At 40.8% G+C, this 21699-nt stretch overlaps 1 protein-coding gene across 1 annotated transcript in view; it reads left to right on the forward strand.

The window, feature by feature from the left end:
* Nucleotides 1-11901: 11901 nt before the first annotated feature.
* LOC143294058 (adenylate cyclase type 5-like) overlaps nucleotides 11902-21699 on the forward strand; it is a 61055-nt gene continuing 51257 nt past the window's right edge. Inside the window, 3 exon segments of the mRNA XM_076605474.1 lie at nucleotides 11902-12201; nucleotides 17561-18234; nucleotides 18495-18716. Of these exon segments, the coding sequence (XP_076461589.1) occupies nucleotides 17797-18234; nucleotides 18495-18716 (660 nt within the window). The 5' untranslated portion in view covers nucleotides 11902-12201; nucleotides 17561-17796.

Here is a 21699-nt window from a genome sequence, read left to right on the forward strand (position 1 = left end):
TCTCCTATTTGAAATTACAATATTCAAAGAAAAAAGCACTTGGCATTTTATCATCAAAGCAAATATTCATGACATCATTATCATCTCTGTCTGTTTGTCTGTCTGTCTGTCTCTGTTTTACTGTCTGTCTGTCTGTCTCTCTCTCTCTCTGTCTCTCTGTGTGTCTCTCTCTCTTCATTAGAATATCACAAAAACCAAAAGGTTTCATAACTTGACCTCAACAAATCTCCATGGACCAAAACAGCTTTCACCAGTTCCTCCACCTCTCCTCTCCCCAATAATCAATCTTCGTTATTAAACGTTTCCGGAAGTAACAGCAAGGAATTTTTGCCGTTTGCTTGCAATTTGTGCGGGTTCACATTACACGTCCTTCAAACGCCCCCCCAAAATGCACTTCCACATATTGAGCTTCACTGGGCAACGGATGGAGAAAGAAAAAAGAAAAAACGAAAAGAAAGGAAAAAAACAACAACCAAAAACCCAGAGCTGAAGCAAGACCGAGGGAGACATGGCACAGAAAGGGTGAACCAGGAGAAACGGTTACACTTGGTGCGGAAGCTTCCTATGACAGCACAAGGTAGGCAGAAGTGGACATCTCTGCTAGTGGTACTATTTTCCACGTGGCATGAAGATGACCAGGTAAGTTGTTTACGTTGTTTTTTTTCCTCCCGAACAAGATTTTATTTCGTTTTTGTTTTAATTGTGGAACAATACCAAAACTCCTACTGCGGTAGCAAGGAAAGAAAGCACCTCGTTGCAGTCCGTGGCTCCAGGCAACGTATTTATTTCAGAACCAAATCCAGAAGCAATGTATGTCAATGTTATTCCAAGCAGCTCAAGTCAAATTGTGAAGCATTTCTCTCTTCCCTCGCTATTCCCTCCCTCTTTCTTCGGAATAAGTTTCTCGTTGATAAAAACAACAACAACAACAACAACAAATCCTCGTGGCTCTCCAACTGATCTGGCTGTCAAAAGTTGGGTTCATGGCTTCAGGACAATGGGGAGAGAAAAATCTTCAGATCATGGCGATGTGCAAACAACCCCCGTTTCCATCCCTCCAGCTGAATCATATTTCTTGACTTCAAAAGAACACTTACCATACGTTTTAAAATTCTGTATCGAAGTTCTCACTGAGCCAGATTTTTCAATGGCATCGATCCAATGATTGATTTATGCGAATCGCTTCGATGCACACACACACGAACAAAACGCCCGGCTCAATCGTCTTCAAAGATTGAAAGTTCTTGGTATCTTCACTCCCGTTACCAAGTTCCAGCTCTGCCATGTCTGGCTGATTCTGTCTTTCAGATTGCCTGCTGTCACGCTGTCTTTGCACTGGTGTGTATATTCAGTGTCAATTTGTCAAGGATCTCAGACAGCAAACAACACCTTGCTTCTTATTCGTCTTTTTGTTTATAATTTTATTTATTCATTTATTCAGTTGGCATTTTCAGCTCAGAATATCATTTTGATCAGAATATATTTTTTGAATCAGTTTCGCGTTCTGTTTACAAGAGCCATCGTTTGAACATTTATCGGAACGGCTCCTTCCTTTCACTTTCCATGACATCACTGTCATAGTTATTCAGTGTGTGTGTGTGCGTGCGTGTGTGTGTGTGTGTGTGTGTCTTTGGGGGCTAACTTTTCATTTCAAACAGACGAAAATTAGTAGACAAAAAAATGCCAGGAAAAAAAAACAAAGGGATTTTCTAGCGCTTTGAAAAGTTTGGATTTTTTAAAGTGTAGATAGTTTGAGGCTGCATCACAGTGACTAGAACTAGAAGTCAGGGGGCAAAGTTCCTGTCCTTTTCGCCATCTTAGAAAGGTGCCACTGTTTCCGAGAGATTTTAACTGACTCAGTACGGCCAGTCCTCTCTTCTCCTCTACACACTGAGACCCCTCGGATGTCCAGTGGGTGTCTGAATGACCCAACCTTTAGCTTCCGTCGTCAGAATTGTGGTATTCTTTGTCAACATTCACCTCTTCAGTATAAGAGCCTTACACTTGCAATATTTTGATGATGGTAACTGGGGTGAAACGCTGTTAACGTCGTCTCTTTCGCCGTTCGTATGGAGAGAGTTAATCAGAGGAGGAAGAAAAGCCGATGCTTGTTTTATGCTGATTGGAAGTAGAGATGACTGGTTTCACCGTTTCACCAGAACTGCTGGTGACATAATTTCTAAAGTCTTTATCACAGACTCCATTCCGGCTATACTGATGGCTGGTACGTTTCAGTTTCAGTTTCAGTTTCTGCAGCTATCCTCCTCGCCTCTTGCAGTCCCTCTAGAGCGAATCCTCTTTTCAAGCCGGCTTGCTCGGAGAGTGGTGACACTGGCCTTGATCTTGTGTGAAACTGAGAGGACAAGATTGCTTGTCAGTCGTCTTTTTGTTGTTGTTGTTGTTGTTGGTTATTGTTGTTGTTGGTTTGTTTGTTTTGTTTTGGCCCTTCCCTTGTCAGGCATCCAGAACTGGTCTAAATACGCTGAGAGGGAAAGTAGTTTTCCACGCCAATCATAGGCCGCTGTCACGTGACCGGTCGAGGTTGAGGACCCACCTACAACCCGACAGGCCCCGCGCAATCTAATAAAAAAAAAATTAAGAAAAATGGGTCTCCGGATCCTCGCACGCTTAATTAAATGCAGCCAACGCCAAGAATTTATACACAATACCAAACTTTATTCACTCACTCACACAGACATACTGACAACTGAAACAGCAATGAGACCTAAACTATTTCCCTTAATCCCCCCCACCCCCACCCCCCCACCCCTCCCCAAACTTACTAACCCGCTAATACAAATCGCCACATCATAAGTGGGAATGAGAGAAAAATAAATAAGTAAATCACATTCGCTCGAACACACACACTCACCCCTCTTGTGCACTGCTCTCACACATGCACACGCATCCTCTACCGTCCATGTACGGCTCGCATTGGTTCTGAACACGAGGGTCCTTGCCACAGACAAACCCAAGATGCCGGCGACCACTGAGAGTCCTCAGTAGTCCTTCTGCAGACAGGGCATGCAAAGCGGCGATCTTCATGTACGTCGGGGACACCCCTGTGACAGTCTCAGGGAATTCACAGGCGCAGGGAAGGCTGCGGGTGCCCAGGACAACGGCGGAGGCTGGGGAAGGTGGATTGCGTGAGTCCAAGACGACCTTAACACCCGGGGAACGTGCAGGACTCGTCGGAACACTCTTCGGAGCTGTAAAGAGACTCGAGCCAAGAGTCAAGCACAAGAAAAACAATGCATGTGCTAAAGCAGACACACAGAGGGGTTTCGCACACACTCACACGTACAGCTGAATGCCTTAATACAACTGTTTACAGAAAAAAAACAATAACAGAATATGTGTGCACACAGATATACATAAATCTGAATCAGTCCACAAGGATTGGCAGGGCCATACTGCACTGAAATTAAAGTATATATTTTAAATGCAGCAACAACAACACCTCCAAAAACCTGAAATACATATCAGTGGCCGCTCCCTGTCTATAGAAAAACAACAACAAAACTAGCATTCTTCACTCTTCCAACCTGACTCACCTCAAGAGCTCGTGAGGGAAAAAACATAAGGGAGATCTCCCTGGAACTAGAATGTAGTTCCAGACCTCCTGGTCGGACACGGACCCAGGAAACGTAGTGGCACTGGAGGCCCCAAACCCGAACCGAATCAGCAAAAACCTCCTCACTCCAAAATGAATGGAGCAGGAACAGCCCCACACAGTTGCTAAGTGCGGCGTTGGTGAGAGTTGGTCCCGTGCTCGTTCCGGAATAATGGCAGTCCCACAATTCCTTGCTGCGATGCACGCTTCCGTTTCCGCCCCAGTACTCCACCACAAAGTCTTTGGACAACAGGTCCGTGTTTAGAGTCAAGTTGAAGTGAAACTCTTTGCCGTTGGCGCGAAGTTTGTAAAACACACTGTTCTTCCCAGTTGATCTGACCCGTCGAGGTAGATTCCGTGTGAGTTGTCCTTATCAAACCTGTAGCTGAGCTTAACAACGGGCAGATATGCATGCACGAGAAAAAGAAAACATCAACCTGAGCTGACTAGAGGGAGGGAAGGAACACACACTCACGCGCGCGTACACACGCACACATGCACGCACGCACAGAAATAAAGAAAGAAAGAAAGAAAGGGAAAAAGAAAAAACAAAACAAAACAAAACAACAACAACAACAACAAAAAAACAGCGAAAATCATGACGTATTCGAGGGGTCAAGTTGACCAAAATTATTTCTTTTTTTTTTCAATACTACACTGTCGCACGCAACAGCCGCCATTCTGTTTGGAGATTTCCATTGATTCCGACCCGAGATGTTGTATTCATCGAGTCTGCTTGTTCTTGAATGTGAGTTTACAGACTGCTATTCAGTCCTGCTTCTTATTCTTTATAGCCCAGTTGGCCGTATAGGAATGTCTATCTATCTAAATATGCATATATATATATATATATATATATATATATATATATATATATATATATATATATATATATATGCGTGCGTGCGTGCGTGTGTGTGTGTGTGTGTGTATACCAGGTCTGCATAGCCAGGCCACCTTAAATCAAAACACCGAGAATGACCACGTCAATTATACTAGTCATCCCGTCTAAAACCTGGAAGAAAAAAAAACACAAGAAAAGAAAACAACACTTTAAATGGAACCATGCGCAATTGATACTACTACTACTACTACTACTACTACTAATAATAATAATAATAATAATGAAGGATAACGAATGTATTAATTTCATTTGTAGCGCTTAATCTTGTGCTGAATGTATTAATTTCGTTTGTTGCACAAAATCTTGTGCCGAAACAAAACCGACTTTACTTTCACACGTACGCATAACTCTGAATCAATGGGGTGAAGGACAAAACTTATAAACACATGTAGATAAAAGGCTACGGAAACTGTGTAAGAGGTAAAGGGGAGAGGGGCGGGGGTGCTATTTCTGGAAGAAAAGTCAGACTTAAGAGAACCGAATGCCGAGATTTGACGAAGTGAAATTACACCTATCTTCATGCATCTGAAACCACAGCTTGCCTCGGGCGTTGACCAAACCGCCAAATGTTCACCAGCAGCAGAGGGTCGAACATCAACTAGTTTTACTACAGTGGACAGCCAAGGACTGCCAATTGAACAAGTCAGCTAACATTTCGCGAGCGCTTGAAAGAAGAAGAAGAAGAAGAAAGCAGTCCAGTGAAATTTTTCCCAATTTTCAGATCCAGAGAGAAAAAGACAAAAATTGCATTGCGGTGTTTAGAAGTAGAAAAGACGAATGGACAGGCAAGGCAAACGATCAGAAAGAAAGAAACCCGGCATAAACAAACAACTTCCAATAGGCTGGGGATGCCATGCCTCTTGTGTGTGTGTGTGTGTGTGTGTGTGTGTCTGTGTGTCTGTGTGTGCAAGATGTATCAAAACAATGCCCACGTGCCACAGGAAGTTGGAACAACATACACACACACGACACACACACACATAAATCTCTCTCTCTCTCTCTCTCTCTCTCTCTCTCTATATCTATATATATATATATATATATATATATATATATATATATATATATACACAATAAAAATACAATAATTAGTACAGCAACGGAATCGCCCCAGCATGATACCGAAGAGCGAAAGCTGCATCCAAACTTCTTGAACGCAAGCGAAGGCAGTCCGCATAAAACGGGAAAAAAAGGAGCAAAAGCAGCAATGTGCGTGAGAGAGAGAGAGAGAGAGAGGCAGACAGCAGACAGAAACACAGAAACACAAAGAGAGAGGTGGGGAGGGGAGGGAGGGTGTGTGTGTGTGTGGGGGGGGGGGGCAAATTCATGAAGTGATCGGCTGAGAGCAAATGCGAACCGGGAAATTCTAAAACCGGGCTTGTGCAAACATTCTGCAGAATGTCCACTTCAGGCAGATCATCCATCCCTCAGGGTAGAGGAATGATGACGATGAATCGGAAGAAAGAACGAAAGACAGACAGACAGAAAGACAGCAAGAATGAATAACTGAATGAATGGTTGATAGACCTAATTCATGAAAATAAGATATAATGGAAAAAAAAATAGGGGGCAGGTGGAGAAAGAAGGAAAGAATATTGATATGAAGTGGGAAGAGAATCTGGTGCAGAGCAGCAAGTCGTTCTAAAAAAAAGAAGAAGAAAGAACAGAAAAGCAGGACATAAGACTCGTTAGACGTGGTGGGAAAATACAGAAAATAACATCAGTGCGAACGTCAGAGATCGAAAGTCCAACCTAAATGAAATCTAAACATACCCCCCCCCCCCCCCCCCCACCACCCCTTTTTATCTGTGATTGTCTTTTACGTTGTTTGTTGTTGTTGTTTTTGTTGTTTTCTTCTTTTTTTTTAATAGAAAATCATAATCAGACAAGTGAATGTGACTGCATATCTGTTTATCATTTGGGTGGAAGGTATCAGTTTATCGGCTGATCTGGACACAGAACAAACAGGTCCACTTGAGGTTTTCAAAACCGATGTAATTGCCCTGACACGATTCACTTCCATTGGTTTTGATTCTTTCTGCCTGGATCAATCAGCTGACTAAGTTATTTGATGAATTTGTCAGCGGTGGTGCTTTGCTTCGTCCATATACGGACGGGGATTTAACTCCCCCCTCCACTAGACCTCGAGTGCTGGTCTGGACGCTAGTCTTTCCGATGAGACGATAAAGTGAGCTTTTGTGTGCAGAATGTTGAGTTGAACAGCGCGGAAGTAGTATACCTACTAATGCATTGAAAACAGCGAGAAGAATGGAAAAGGGGGACAAAAAGTTGTCATGAAAGATAGAGGGTTGGTAACCAACACGTGGGGAGAGGATAAAAAAAAATTAACTTTTTTTTTTTTTTTAAACATTAAGCCCGTGCTTATTTCGTTCGAAGAAGATTGTAAAGAAAGATTTCGTAGGTCATCCAGTCGAGTAGTAAGGTCTTAATCTGTTGAAAACGTTCCCATTTATCCCCGCTTTGGTGTCGCCATAGTCTGGACCGGGATAAAAATGTCAGTGCAAAGTTCGATCCGAGCCGAATTAAATTTGTCTCCCTTTTCACACCAAGTCTATCCCGTGTGTCTTAGGTTACGGTGAGGAGGGGGTGGGTAAAGCAGGGGAGGAGGTCTATCGTTCCCTTCTTGAATCAATCAGTACTTTCTTCACTTACTTTGTTCAATGGCTGGCTCGCACGACGTTGTGTGTGTGTGTGTGTGTGTGTGTAGAGGCGCTAGGCAGGCCTATAAATGCGGACAAAAAAGCAAAACAATATGAAAATAAGTCGGAGAGAGCACTGATAGACACGAGCCAATGATGTACATCCTGTAACTTAATTTGATCTGCTCCACTTTCAGCATCCGTGTGTGTGTGTGTGTGTGTGGGGGGGGGGGGGGTTTTGTTTTTTTTTCTTTGTTTTTTTGTTTGTTTTGTGTGGGGGGGGGGGGGGGGGGGGGGGGGGGGGGGGGTTGCATGGGGGACATACAAAATTTTCCATTAACAGACCCACACGCTTTCTTCTAAACACTGCTCCCTCATATCCCACACCCATACCACCCTTCAGTCTGTCTGTCTGTCTGCCTCTCTCTCTCTCCTCAGTCTCGTGCTTTTTGTTGTTGTTGTTACCCCCAGGACTGGGTGTAAAAAAATTTTTTTTTGTTAATTAATTAATTTTTTTTTTTTTTTTAAAGAGGGGGCGGGGGTGCATTTGCTTATCTCATTACCCTTTAGTGATAAAATTTCGTGTTTGATTTCTGTCCGTCTGTTCTGTCTCTCTCTCCTCCCTCCACCCCCTTCCCATAAACCCCCACCCTTTCTTGTGGATGGCCGTTTGTTTTTTGACATTCGCCTGTACAGCTGACATTTAAACATCTGTGTAGTTTTGATATCTTAACGAAGTCAGTGCGGCCCAACAAATGACAGAAGAAAAGCCGAGAGCGTCAGATAGTTAACTATTTTGAGATTTAAAAAAAAAAAAATTTTTTAATTGAAAGAAATCCAACTGAACATTTAAAAGAAAATGTACAACAGGCCTTCGGAGTATGGGAAAAGATAATTACGTCAATTGTCCGTTTTACAGAAATCTTTGTAAGTGCAACACAAGTTGAAGTCGAAGCTGTTTGGTAGGCCTGTGGTCATGCTTCAGCTCTTGATAAATACAAAACTGTATGTGGCTTTTGTGGTCTTTCGAAAGGTATTTATTTTTTTAAATGAAAAAAAAGTTATTGCTTTTTAATTTCATTCATTTTTTCCCTTCTTTTTCTGAGGGTGGGGGATCGGGGTTGTGCTTAGTGTCTGTACGTGTCAGTGATACTCAACTAGACCTACAGCCGGAAATCGTTTGCCCCAATATGTAATTAAGGATGAAAGTAAAGAAAACGAATTTCACTTTTCGGACCCATGTGCAGATTATACACATATACAAGATAAATATAACGTTGTTGTTTTTTTAACCGTCACTTTCCGAAAGACGAGATTTAGTTGGTCAGCTGTAAACTGATTAGATTTTCTAAGAAATCTCGCGAAATTTATTGCGGAAATAAACAATATGCGTACGCTACACGCAAACGTTTAGGGACAAAACCAGATACGAACTATTTTGATTCAAGCTTTTGTTTTCGTAAGAAAGGCCACATGTTTGCTAGTTCTGAAGATTGCTCATTTTAATTTTTTTTTTCCTTTGTTTGGTCTCTCTCTGTCTCCCTGTCTCTCTCTGTCTCTGTGACTATGTCTGTCTATGTCTCTCTTTCTCTTTTATTCATTCATTTTTTTGAAATTTTTCTTTTGGATGACTTTTTACATAAACACTACACAAATCGTGTTTCTCCATGATAGAATGTTGACTACTGATAACATTAAATATTTCATTTGTCTGTTGCCACCCCCACCCCCCTACCCCCTCGCCTCTCTCTCTGACCATCCATTTGTCTTTCTTTTTATAGTTCTAAGACGGTCTGTCAGTCTCTGTGTCTTTGCCTCTGGTACCTGACTCTCTCCCTCTGTGTGTGTGTGTGTGTGTGTGTGTGTGTGTGTGCCATGACAGCCGAGCGATGCAGTGACAAAAACAACAAAAAACGAAACAAAAAACAAAACCGCTAATATAAATATAGCGGGCTGAAAATCGATAACCATTTGATAACCCCATGCTTTCAATCCCTGCGGGGATGGAAAGGAACACCGTTAATTAAATGCAGTTGAGGAGTGAAAGAACTTCCATGGGGGAAACAAAAACATTTTAAAAAAAATAATAATAATTTTTTTTTTTTTAAAGTATTGTGCTCATCTTCTGGACATGAACAAGAATATAAAATAGGTTATATCAAAAACCGATTTGGGTGTTTGTTTGTTTTTTCCATAAACCCTGTCTTCGACGCGCGTTTTTTTTTTGTTTTTTTTTTTGTTTTTTTGGTTTTTTTCATGCATCGAGGTGTTTTTTTTATCCCGGCCCTGTGCAATCGGATGGGCTTGGGCAACGGGAATAACATAGCAGTCTCACGCTGCGCAACACTGAGCCTCGCATGCTTAGGGCCCTGTGCATGTGGCTTGCGTAGGCCACAGTAGTCATGCATGCGACATACGCGCTGTTTTCCATCATGTAGATTTCTTACCCCCCCCCCCCCCACACACACACACACACACCGCCCCATATCCCCACCAGCAGACGGATAACTGGCTAGTTAGCTGGTTATGTAGATAGCGAGACAGACGAAGAGACGGATAGATGGGTGAATAGTAAGATACCGAGATGGATGGATTGGATGAGATAGATGATGATGATGATGATGGTGATGACATGGATGGATATTTATATAGCGCTTATTCCCGGTCAGAGACCAAGCTCTAAGCACTTTAAAAACACGGACTCATTTGCACAACAGGATGCCAAGGAAGAGCAGCCGACTGGCAACTGCCATTGGGCACTCATCATCCGTTTCCTGAGTCATTCAACTGATCATGGTTTCAGCCGTCACACACACGCGCGCGCGCGCGCGCACACACACACTGACACACACGCACGCACACACACGCACACACACACACACACACGCACGCACGCACGCACAGTCATGCAACACTTTATGTGAATAACCGTTTTCTTCATTTACCCCGCCATGTAGGCAGCCATATTCCGTTTTCTGGGGTGTACATGCTGGGTGTGTTCTTGAACAATGAACCCTACCGGACATGGATCACAGGATCTTTAACGTGTATACTTATTCGATCTTCTGCGTGCGTACTATATAGACAGATAGGTAGACAGACGTACAGATACCTAGTCACCTGGTCAAACAGATAGATAGATAGACAAACATGTGGTTGAGTAGATATAGACATATAGGCAGAGAGATGGGTCGATTTAAACTGTTGTACCTATGTGGTCCCACAGCTGAGTAATTATTTGACTTATCAGTATTTTGAAAAAAAAAGAAAAATAAAGGCATACTGGTTATCAGTGTCACCATACATCCAGACTCTAGCAGTCACTTCCATCCCGATGAAGTTTTTTGACAGACTTAAGTAGGCCCTTTGGTGGGAGCTGCTTCATCAGTTCAACAGTAGGTTTATGACTGCCTACAGTACATGACAAGATGAATGAAACAAAATGGCCATACCCGTAAAAATGTTACACCGATGTCTGCAAGTTAGCGTGCCCAGCGTGTTTGCGTCACTGAAACTTGGTTGAAATCAAGTATGGCTGACCGTACGTGGGAAACGTTGAGAAGCGCCCAATGCCCCGGACAGCTGTCAGTCGGCTCTACCCAGGTAGGCGGCCGGCGGCCTGTCAGTTGAGCAAATTAATCAGTGACTCTGAGTTCGGTCTCTGACTGAATATACTGTGGGCGCCTATAGGTTCATTATAACTAGCCGGCCGTCTGCAACTCATTCTTGTTGTTGTCGGTCTTGCAACTTAAATAGGAAGTGACTACAGGCTTACATGGAGTAATGCATTACTGCCATATATAAAGCCTGATGATCGGATACTGTGGCGGGAGAGAGACTGTGACTCCAAGGTTCAACTGGATTCAACTGAACTGAAAACTCTATCATTTCTCAAGGATAAAGATTTTAGGCATTGTCTACTGAGTCTTCTAATCTGTCCTTGTGACAACAAAAATAATAACTATGGTAAATAACACACAGAGAGCCTGAGAGAGAGAGACTTCGCCGGCGCGCATCAGTACTGACTCTCATCAGTCGCGGTTATTATAACCTACGTACGTGTATAGCTGTTTGTCCACCTCCGTCAGTGTCTCCTATTACTGTCTCGACAGACGCTTCGCTCAAATCGGGGATGGGGCCGGATAAGAGCGTAGGTAGGCTTGGCCACAGGCTGCCGTGTGATGAGAGAAGAAGATTTTCATCATTGATCTGGGCGAACTCGGAGCGAATAGCCCTGGGAACGATCACATCGATTGTGGGAATGAACGTGGCTGGCCGCTCGCCGTCGCCGCAGCCGTGTGGTGCGTACGCTTCTTTGCGGCCGTGCGTTGCTTAGTCGTACACTTGCAGTTCCTGCGATTCTGAAGAAAAGCTTTTGTCGAGGAAGGTGCGGGAGACATAGGCTTGTGTGAAAAGAGTTTGCAAATCAGGACTAACTTACTCAGATGTTTTTTTTTTCATGTTTTGAAAGCTTGCGTGTCACGATTTTGTCAGCCGTGTTCAAAACATTATTAACTGAAGTCAGACACGAAAAAAACTACGTACGGATTCACACCCTGACATAGCAACGAAGCCGAGTGTCGTGAAGAGAAGCAGGTAACCATGGTTGTGCCCTTTTATTTTAGCCAATGAAGGTAAAACAATTCACTCTGTCCGCATGAACGGAAGTTAGACTCAAGAAAAAGTTGTCCCTCGGGTCACGAATCGAGAAGAAAAAGAAAAAACATTGATGCGGATCGAATTTCCTCGACCGTTTGTGATGTCACCGCAAGGAGCGGTGTGGATTTTGTAGCTTTCACAGAGGATTTGTCTGTCGAAACACCTGGAGCCCACTAAGAAACGTGAATGGCGGCGTCATCAATCGATAACACTGTTAGGAGAAGCGGTACACCTCACAACAGCTTCGAGAGTGGCATCGCGCTTCTTTGCCTCTGACTGCTGAACATCAAGTTTAACTGTGTTCCCTGGTTCGGCAGCGAATTGATTGCTTCCTTGACAGGGAGGAAGGCAAAAGAGTGGGAAAGGTGAGAGGATGCAGTGATTTGCATGCTTGCATTTTTTTTCCTTTTTTTTTTTTTTTTTTTTTTTTTTTTTAGTACGAGATCGAGAACTAGATGTGCAAATTTGCTGTTTCAGATGTGAGTGATTTTCATTAGTTTATGAATTTCGTTTACAAGTTATCCAGTTATTGATTTTAAAACTCAAGTCAAATAAATAGACTTTCTCTCCATTGACCGGCTAGAGTCTCTCTCTCTCTGTCTCCCCCTCCCGCTCTCTCCCTCTCTCTGTGTGTGGGTGACTGAAGATGTATGTACTGTATACAATAGATTACTGTTTTGCATTTTTGGTCAGGGATTAATTTGGTTTCACTTAAGGTTTTTTTGTTTTTTTTGTTTTTTTGTTGTTGTTTGTTATTTCACTTAAGAGGTTGTGTGCTCAACAACAAAAAAACAAAACAAAAAAACAAAACAACCACAAAAAAAAAGAAAAAAAGAAAGAAAGGAGAAAAAAAGACAGAAGAATTTGGTTTACTTTCCATCACATATTTGAAAAAACAGTGAAAATGTGAATTTTATCCCTCTTTCTATTTTTGTCATTTTTTTCTGTTTCTGTCTTTCAGTTAGTTTGTCTCACAGCTTCTTATTCTGTCTGTCTGTCTGTACTTATAGTCTCTTTTGTGTGCATGTGTGTGCGCGTGCGCGCGCGCACACACACACACACACACACACACACACACACACACACACACTTGCTCTCAGTCCGCCTCTGTCCCTCCCTCTCTGTCACTGCTCTGCTGTGCACTACAGTCACAGTTTTTGTGAAGTTTGATATTTAAAGTCTGAACAATGTAATATATATATATATATGTATGTGTGTATACACACACACACACACACACACACAAATGTATGTTTGTTTATTATTATTATTATTATATTTTTTTATCAGTTAACTAAAAAAGACAAAATGTAGTCATTACAATATTAGGCATCCTGAATTGTTTGAGATTTTGTTTTGTTTATTTATTTATAGTCTGTTCATCTAAGATGGTGATATTAGAATGAAGTGAAAATAAATGATATTATTTGTTTCTGAGGATAATACTTTTTTTTTTTTTTTTTTTTAAATAGATAAGCACTTGTGTGCAGAAGATAAGTTACTCAGAACAACCAAGCAAAGAAATAGGCATCATCGAGTCTCAGTTGCCAAAGGTCATTTCACATGGAAGAATCATGTCTGAAATTTTGTGGAATAACAGGTTTAACAGCAAGCAGAATCAAAACCAAACTTGTTCAGATATGCATTGTTGTAGATTAAGCCTAAATTGTTAAAAACAAGAAACAATACACATGAAGCTATATTATCTACAAGAATTGAATTATATTTATAAACAAGACATTGGATTGTAGTGAAAACCCTAAACAAGTCAACCTAAAAGGCAAGTCCAGCAGATAAGACAAAAAAATGGGAGACATTTTGAGAATTTGATACAGAGTTAGAAAAGGTTTTTGTTTGTTTTTTTTGAACTGTTGAAGTGAATAAAAATGTCTTGAACTTAAGTTGATATTGATGTCTGATGAAGCAGTAATGACAACAAGGCTTTGGACTGGAGTTTAACGACCCATTTGCTGCTGCTCCTAAGGTCATGAAAACAATGCCAAGTGCTACAACTGATTCTGCCACCACCACCACCACTACAACTATGGCTGCTGTTGCTATAGTGTGGAGCAGTAATAATGATAGTTTTTATTATTAATAACACCTGTCAGGTAGACACAGACATATTTATCCATTCCCCAGTCTCATGTGGTCATAGATGATTACCGTTTCAGTTGGCACATGACAAAATGACATTTTACAGGGCAACAACATAGAAGTACTATTCTGTCAATGTACCAGCTATAGACTATAGTTCACAATAAATATAAATCATGACTGTTTCTTGCATTTGATACCAATGATATATTGAAATTTCATATTAGTCTGTTGGTGTGTGCTATATTCTGTGCAGCCATGAATCTTCTCTTGTCATTATCCTCTTTAAAAGAATTTTTTACATTTTTTTTCTTACATCATGTTTGTCCCCTGTCTTTGGCGTTAACACCTCCTTATCATTCTGTGGATAATTGTTCTGTTTCCAGAAGTCGTGTATCTTCCAACTGATGCACAAATGTGCATCTCTGTTGCACTTGACTCCATATTAATTCATTCCCTTCGCATTCATCTTGTGTGGGTGAGATGAACCCTTGAATTTAAAGAATGTCCTTTTCATGGGGTCAGACAACACGCACATGCATGTGTATGCACACACACACACACACACACACACACACACACACACACGTTTGTATGCATTGCATGTGCAAACAGTGAAACAACCACACATGCACATACACTTAGCTGTAGATCATTGTACTGCTCATTATCCAAAAGTGCTCATACAAAGGAATAGTACTGACTAAATAAGAATTACTTTTTTATTGACATGGTAACAGGTGACAGGTGCAGGGAAAAAGTAAATTATTTTATTTAATTAGATTTTTTTTCATATGATATATGGTAGTTTTCTAAATCATTGCCAGACATTATGATGTGGAAACACACAATGGCACATACACACACATACAGTGATACACACTGAGATTCGATTGAAAAGCTGTTGTCCGTTCAAACATTGTTTTTGTATCCATTATAGATCTCATTTTAAAGTAGCTGTAATGGAAGTGGATGCCAGATTTGTCATATATTTAAAACCATTCTTAGTATACATATCATATACTGGTATCATGGCGGTATGACAAATATATTCATAGACAGTGGGAGGAAGTTTTTTTTGTTTGTTTGTTTGTTTGTTTTTGTTTTGTTGGGTTTTTTTAAGAAAAGAAGAAAAAAAAAAAAAGAACTGTAGAGCTGTACATACTGACTGACTGAACCACTGTTACCAAGTCATGAGTGGAGTAAAGGGGGCTGGATGAAAAAAAAAAGGGTGGGGCGGGGGGATCTTTAACGAAAGGACCATGAATAATAAACTTCACATCTGTCTGTACTAGTCTGGCATTGTTCATGCTGCACCTGTTGGCAGAAGATAAAGTAACTGATGGATTTTTAGATGAAATGACAGACTCTGCTGCAGCTGGTGGGGTCATGGAAGTGTGCTGATAATATATTATATATTGTCATGTTTAAAATGCTATTGCCCACATTTGTTGCATATGTACTTTATCACAGTGTATGATGTTATGCCAACTATGCAGACAATAAAAAAAAAAAGGAAGTTGATAGTTGGGGGCTGGGGGGATGATGATGAATCATTGAATATGTTTTATTTTTGTAAGGTTGGTAGATTAAGGAAGAAAAAGAAAGAAAGAAAAGGATAAGAAAAGAACAGTTAAAAGAGAAACGACAACAAATGAACCAAAAACAAAGCAAAGAAACAAACAATTAGTGGTTTTAAAACCGCATGAATGTTACAGATGATGGATACATGAATGAATATAATTATAGTCTGCATTGCAGAGAAGAAGTAGAATGTGAGAGACAGAATGATAGGGAGAAAGAGAGGAAGGGGTGACAAGGGTGGTGGGAGAGTGATTTCAGTTTACATACACGAATATACATTTTGTTATGAAAATAAGACATACATGTGTTTTACCTTTGAAGAGAGAGGGGGAGTGTGATTATTAATATTATCAGTAGAAAGGAGGAGAGACTCAGGGGGTAGGGAAGAACAGGGTAAGAGAGCGAGTGAGAGATATGTAGACATGTCAGTTTGCATTATTCACAAACATGTAGATATATCATATATATATTTAATGAACAAGAGTGTCAGTCGGGTGACAGAGAGGGGGAGGGAGGGGAAGAATAGAGAGAAGGGCAAGGATTGAGGCTAAAGTTATGCAGACTTTGACACTATGATGGCCAAGATGAGTTTGTGAACACAAGATTAGAGGCCGTAGAATGGATTAACTGCTGGGTAGGAACCCAGAAGAGAGAAAAATGAAAAAGGTCACAGACAGTGTGAACAGATTAAAAGCCAGCGAGGAGATTCAAGTTGGTGATAAAAAGAAATAAAAAAAAAGGATCACAATCAAAAACTGGGGAAAGAGTTTTGAAGAAAAACAGCAACATAATCTGAAACGAAGGAAAAAGTGGTTTAAAAAAAATAAAAAAATAAAAACAGCAAAAAAAAAAAAACAAACTCGGGAGAAAGTGTAAATGAAAGAAAGCATCACATTTATGATTATGATCACAAACTGGGAGAAAGTGGGGGAAAAAAATCTTAATCACATCCTGGGGAGGTATTGGGGGGAAAAAAAAGAGAAAAAAAAAGAGAAAAAATTACAGAAAAAAAAAAATCACAAACTCGGGAGAAAGTGCAAATGAAAGAAAACATCACATTTATGATTATGATCACAAACTGGGGAGAAAGTGGGGGAAAAAAATCTTAATTACATCCTGGGGAGGTATTGGGGGGAAAAAAAGAGAGAAAAAAAAAGATAAAAACATTTTAAAAATCTAAAATGAGTAAATGAATATATCAGGTCAGGTGTGCTGGAGAGAAGAATAAAAAAAGTAGTTCTTTTCCAGTTTTACTAAAGATTATTTTATCAGGACAGGGTAGGATCTGGCTTCGAAGCAGCTACCTTGATAAGCATACTGCACTGAAAAAAGTCAGTTTAAAATGTAATTTGAATGTAGCTCTCATGGCAGTGTACAGCATCATGAGCTTACAGCTGGGAAGTTGTGGGTTCCAACCCTATTAGAGACATCATGGGCATAATTCTCTGCTCAGCTGTTTGTCTCCTACACACAGCTGAGCTTTTATGTTTTAGTCTTCACACTGGACCATCTTTATGGTCTTTTTCATGTCTCACTCTCAGACATGTGATACTGAAAATGACAGGCGCAAAAGCCAAGTGGTCATACTCATAGCATCCTGGGTTTGAATACTGGCTGCACCAGGGGTGGAGATTCTTCTGATCTCCCAGGTCAACAGATGGGAAGATATGCTAGTGCCTCGATGAAATTGAACCTCCCTCAAGTACATATTCACAAGCAGAAAATCCAAAATGCATACTTAAAGATCAATAATCAAAGATTATGTTCCGTGGGTTATGGAGACATTGATTCAGCATGCTCTGTGATTCCCTTTAAGGCAGGGTAAGAACCATACACATAAAACCCTATATATGTTTGCGAGTGCACATGGGGGTCCATGAATGCAGAAACTGAGAAAGAGAGAGATGTGAAGACCAGCCTTTTAAATTTGTATGTATGCATCACTAAAGATGTCATCAAAATTATGCATTACTGTAGACCTTTCTTCCTTTCATCTCTAATTCCTTTTCTTACTTTTGTATACTTTGTATTATATATTTGCAGATGTAAAGTTAAGGCTATTCATGCACTGTAATCTGGATTGGATCATCAACATCACCACCAGGAGTGTTTGGTGCTTATCCAAACCCAGTCTGACAAGAGTCGCAGGAAAGCTTCTACTTCTCTTTAATAGTTGTGTCTTATAAACCTGCACCGGAAAAAGGTTCATGTGGCTGAAAGTGAAAGTTCTGCTGTGTGTTTGCTCTGAGGACATGAGATTAATGTCATGACACTGCATCATGTCTGCTGGGGATGTGGAACTCAAGCTCATCAAACCTAAGTCCAACAATGCAGCAGGCACCACGCCCAGCAAGCCATCCTCCATCACCGACACCAGCAAAGAACCCCCTGGTGAACTGTGCCTTCACCACAGTTCGAAGCAATGGCAGGAGAAAGATATGGTCAGCAGCGTTCCTGCAACTCCAAGCAGCCAGGGCACCCCTACGCCAAACGGCGGTCTCCACCAGGGTCACACGGGGTTCAAGAGCGGGAAGGTGTCCCCATCTCCCATGGCGTCCAAAGAGGTGTCGCCAACGCAGAAGGGGCCCTGGAAGGGGGCCTGGGAGCGGGCACAGGAGCAAGAAGCTCAGCTGCAGGCGGAGCAGCAGTCCAAGGTGCGGCACTTGGCAATGGACATTGAGCACATCCTTACCGAGCCATGCTGCACTGTAGTGAAGGTAAAGGTGTATGTATGTGTGTGTATGTGTGTGTGTGTGTGTGTGTGTGTGTGTGTGTGTGTGTGTGTGTGTGTGTGTGTGTGAACTTGTATTTTGAACTCTGAATGCATCCCTCTTCTCTCTCTCTATCTCTCACAATGTTCCTCTCTCTTTCTCCTTCTATCTGTGCATATTTAACATTGTGCTTATGCTTTGAAAAAAAAAAGTAGCATATTTTATATGAATCTGCTCAGTGCTTTTTCTGTATTTTGGTGTGACAGGTCTTGGCAGTGTTCTCGTCCAAGAAATTCAAGAATGCCAAGTTGGAAAGCTTGTACCAGCGTTATTTCTTCAAGCTGAACCAGACATCAATGACTGTGTTGATAGGCATTCTGTGCATCATCGCCAGCATTCACGTAGTTTTTTATTACGTGAATGGTACCACGCTGCCTGTGTTGGGAGTTGTGTTTGGCTTGGTCATCGTGATTTTGTTGATACTGGAGGTGAGCAGAATGTTTTCTTCCTTACTGCATGCACTATTGCACGCACATTTGTTTCCGGTTGCTCACATGCGCGCGCACACACACACACACACACACTGTCCACTCTCACTCACTCACTCATTCACAAATATATATTATGCATGATGTGTACATGTTTTACGTTTTAACTTGTAAACATGTATGTATACTTGCGCGCTCAACACATACATTCGCACACATGCGCACACATTCATAGAAGCACACAGACACACACACACACACACACGCACACACACGCGCACACATATGCACACGCATACACACACTCACACACACACATAAAACATCTTTCCATATTCACAGCTCAGCTGATTGCTATTATTCAAGCTCTGAACTACTTAGTGAGCCATGAAATAGTTTTCTCGAAAATAGCATTCTTTCTTGATTCCAAATCAATACTTTATGTTCTTGAATTATTTAGCCTTTGAAACAAGACCTGATGTAATTATTGAGGCAAATTAGTTGGTACATTGTTTGAGGATTAAAGGGACTGAGGTCAGTTTTTATTGGGTGCCTTCTCATGTGGGCATTGATGGCAATGAAGCTGCTGATAAAGCTGCTGATAAAGCAGCTAAAAGAGGAGCACAAGATTCAGAAAAATAGAAAAAAATATGTGTTCATCTTTCTGAAAAAGAGGCATACACTTTGTTAGAAAAATCAGCATGGAGTCGATTTCATAACCAATGGAAGGAAAAGTTTTTAAAACATAAAGGGACATTATTCCCCAAGAATATGATTAAAGAAAAGATACCGAATCCATCAGCTTGCTATACAAGATTAATAACCTCTACTTTCTTCCGTATAAATCTTGATGCGCTGAAGACAAAGTATAGTAAAAATATTACATGCGTTTGTGGTAAGCAGTTCAGCTTGCATCATTGTTTGTTTCACTTTCAGCAGTTACGTACCTTGCCCAAGTATTTCAAAGAGAATAACTATTCTGCAGATGATTTTTAGAAAGCTATTTCTGACGAGGTTCTTTTGGTTGAACTTTCACAGGCATTAGTTCATAGCCCTATTTTACATTCCTTTAATGTGCTTCAGAATTGTGTTAATGGTTTCTGATTATTATTATCATATTGATTATTGAATTATTACTGTTGAATGTAATTGCATGTTAGTTATGCAATTTATTTTGCATTTTTTTACCATTTTTGTTTTCCTCTTCCCTCTCCGCCACGCCCCCCTTTTTATTTATTTATTTATTTATTTTAATATCACTGATAGTGAAAAGATGCTAAACTAAAGAACGAACGAAAAGACACATACACACGCACACACACATGCGCACGCGCGCGCGCACACACACACACACACATATGCATGCATGCATGCCATGACCACATGTTGGAAATGCATGGTCCAGAACCCAGCAGGAACTAATGTGACTCACCACAGTCCAGCTTTTTCACGCATTTGTTTAATTTTTCTTTTCTGAAATATCTTCACTTCCAATCACATACCCATTGTCTGATTCTCAGAGGCTTAGTAGATAACAGTATGCTCACAGATACAGGTTCCGAGAATAGCATCAGCAATCAGCTTGCTTCCAGAGAGAGAGAGCGAGGTCCATTGATTAATGAATCACATGGGGACTGGAGACTCTCCCAGTAGTTAAGCACACTGGTATTTACACAGGGTGCAGTGCTGGTGTTGGAACTGAAGGATAGCGCTAGGACCAAGACAAAGCATTAAAAGAAAAAAAAATCCACAGTTTCTGTTCACCTTGCTTCTGCCAGCTAATTATCTCAACTGTAAACTTGTTTTGGCACCTCAATAATGACAGGGAATTACTTCTATTGTAAACATGTCTCTGTTCACCATTTGGCGTACCAGTGCCAGCAAATAGCCTCTGACTGAAAAAAGTTTTTTTTTTCTTTTGGCCCCATCTCTCCAGGGTTCTTTTTTCTGAACCCTCTCCACACAGCCACACCTGGGCTAGGTTGTATAATTATAAGCAACCTCAGAAGAGCTGAGTTTGCTCAAATCTGTTCAGTGCCAGAAAATTTTGTTTAAAAAAAAAGAGTAAAAAACCCACAAACTTCTCTCACCTTGCTAGGGAATTTTTAGGATTCAGGATACAAAAATAACAAGAAAGAAAGAAAGAAAGAAAGAAAAAAAAAAACAGAAAAAAGGAAAAGAAAAAATAAAGGAGATACAGAAACGTTTTTTTTTTTTTTTGTATAATTCAATGGCAAATTAATGTGCATTCTACTTCTAGGTCGTGGCTTTCCCCCAGTTATTTTGATTGTAAATAACTATTCAGACATTTCAAAATGAAGATAATGATTAGAAAAAAAAAAGAAAGAAAAATGCATAAAAAATCTATATCCACCTTAACAGAATTATATCCCAAAAGAAAAAGCACAGCTGGAAATAGCATGCATGTTGTCAGATTACACCTGTAAAAGAAAATGAAACAGGTTATAAGTTTATGATAACAATCACAACTCTTACAGTCTTAGTCTTTCAGACATGTATAAAATTGTGTGTTGAGTCAAGATAAATGATTTGTCACATTCTCAGAAGTTGAGCAGTCAAGCTTTTCTTTCCCTAAGAAAGAGCATCCACCTTTTGAGGGCAGAAGTGCTTTGATAATACTCATTCCTTGATGGTTGCAAATGAGCTGATGAAGTGTCTGCTGTGTATCCGGTTTGCCTCCTCAAGAAAGAAGTTGGACAACTAATGTCAGTGACAAAAAGCGTGACAAAAATGAAACTTAGGAGTTTCCCATCCACTGTCTTTCAACCATGGGTTTCATGAAAATCCTTGATTATTAGCAGCTGTCCATTCCAGCTTTTGAATGCTGTGACAAGACAGTTCATTGACGTTTATGGCCATCCCATGGCCTTCGACCTGTCACCTTAAACCACTCCTTCCTCTCTCTCTCTTTTCCCCTCTTCCCAAACAACCTGAAAGTACTGCGTATTCACAGCCAGTCATA

The sequence above is a fragment of the Babylonia areolata genome, chromosome 19 (assembly GCF_041734735.1).
Source record: "Babylonia areolata isolate BAREFJ2019XMU chromosome 19, ASM4173473v1, whole genome shotgun sequence".
NCBI classification, from domain to species: Eukaryota; Metazoa; Mollusca; class Gastropoda; order Neogastropoda; family Buccinidae; genus Babylonia; species Babylonia areolata.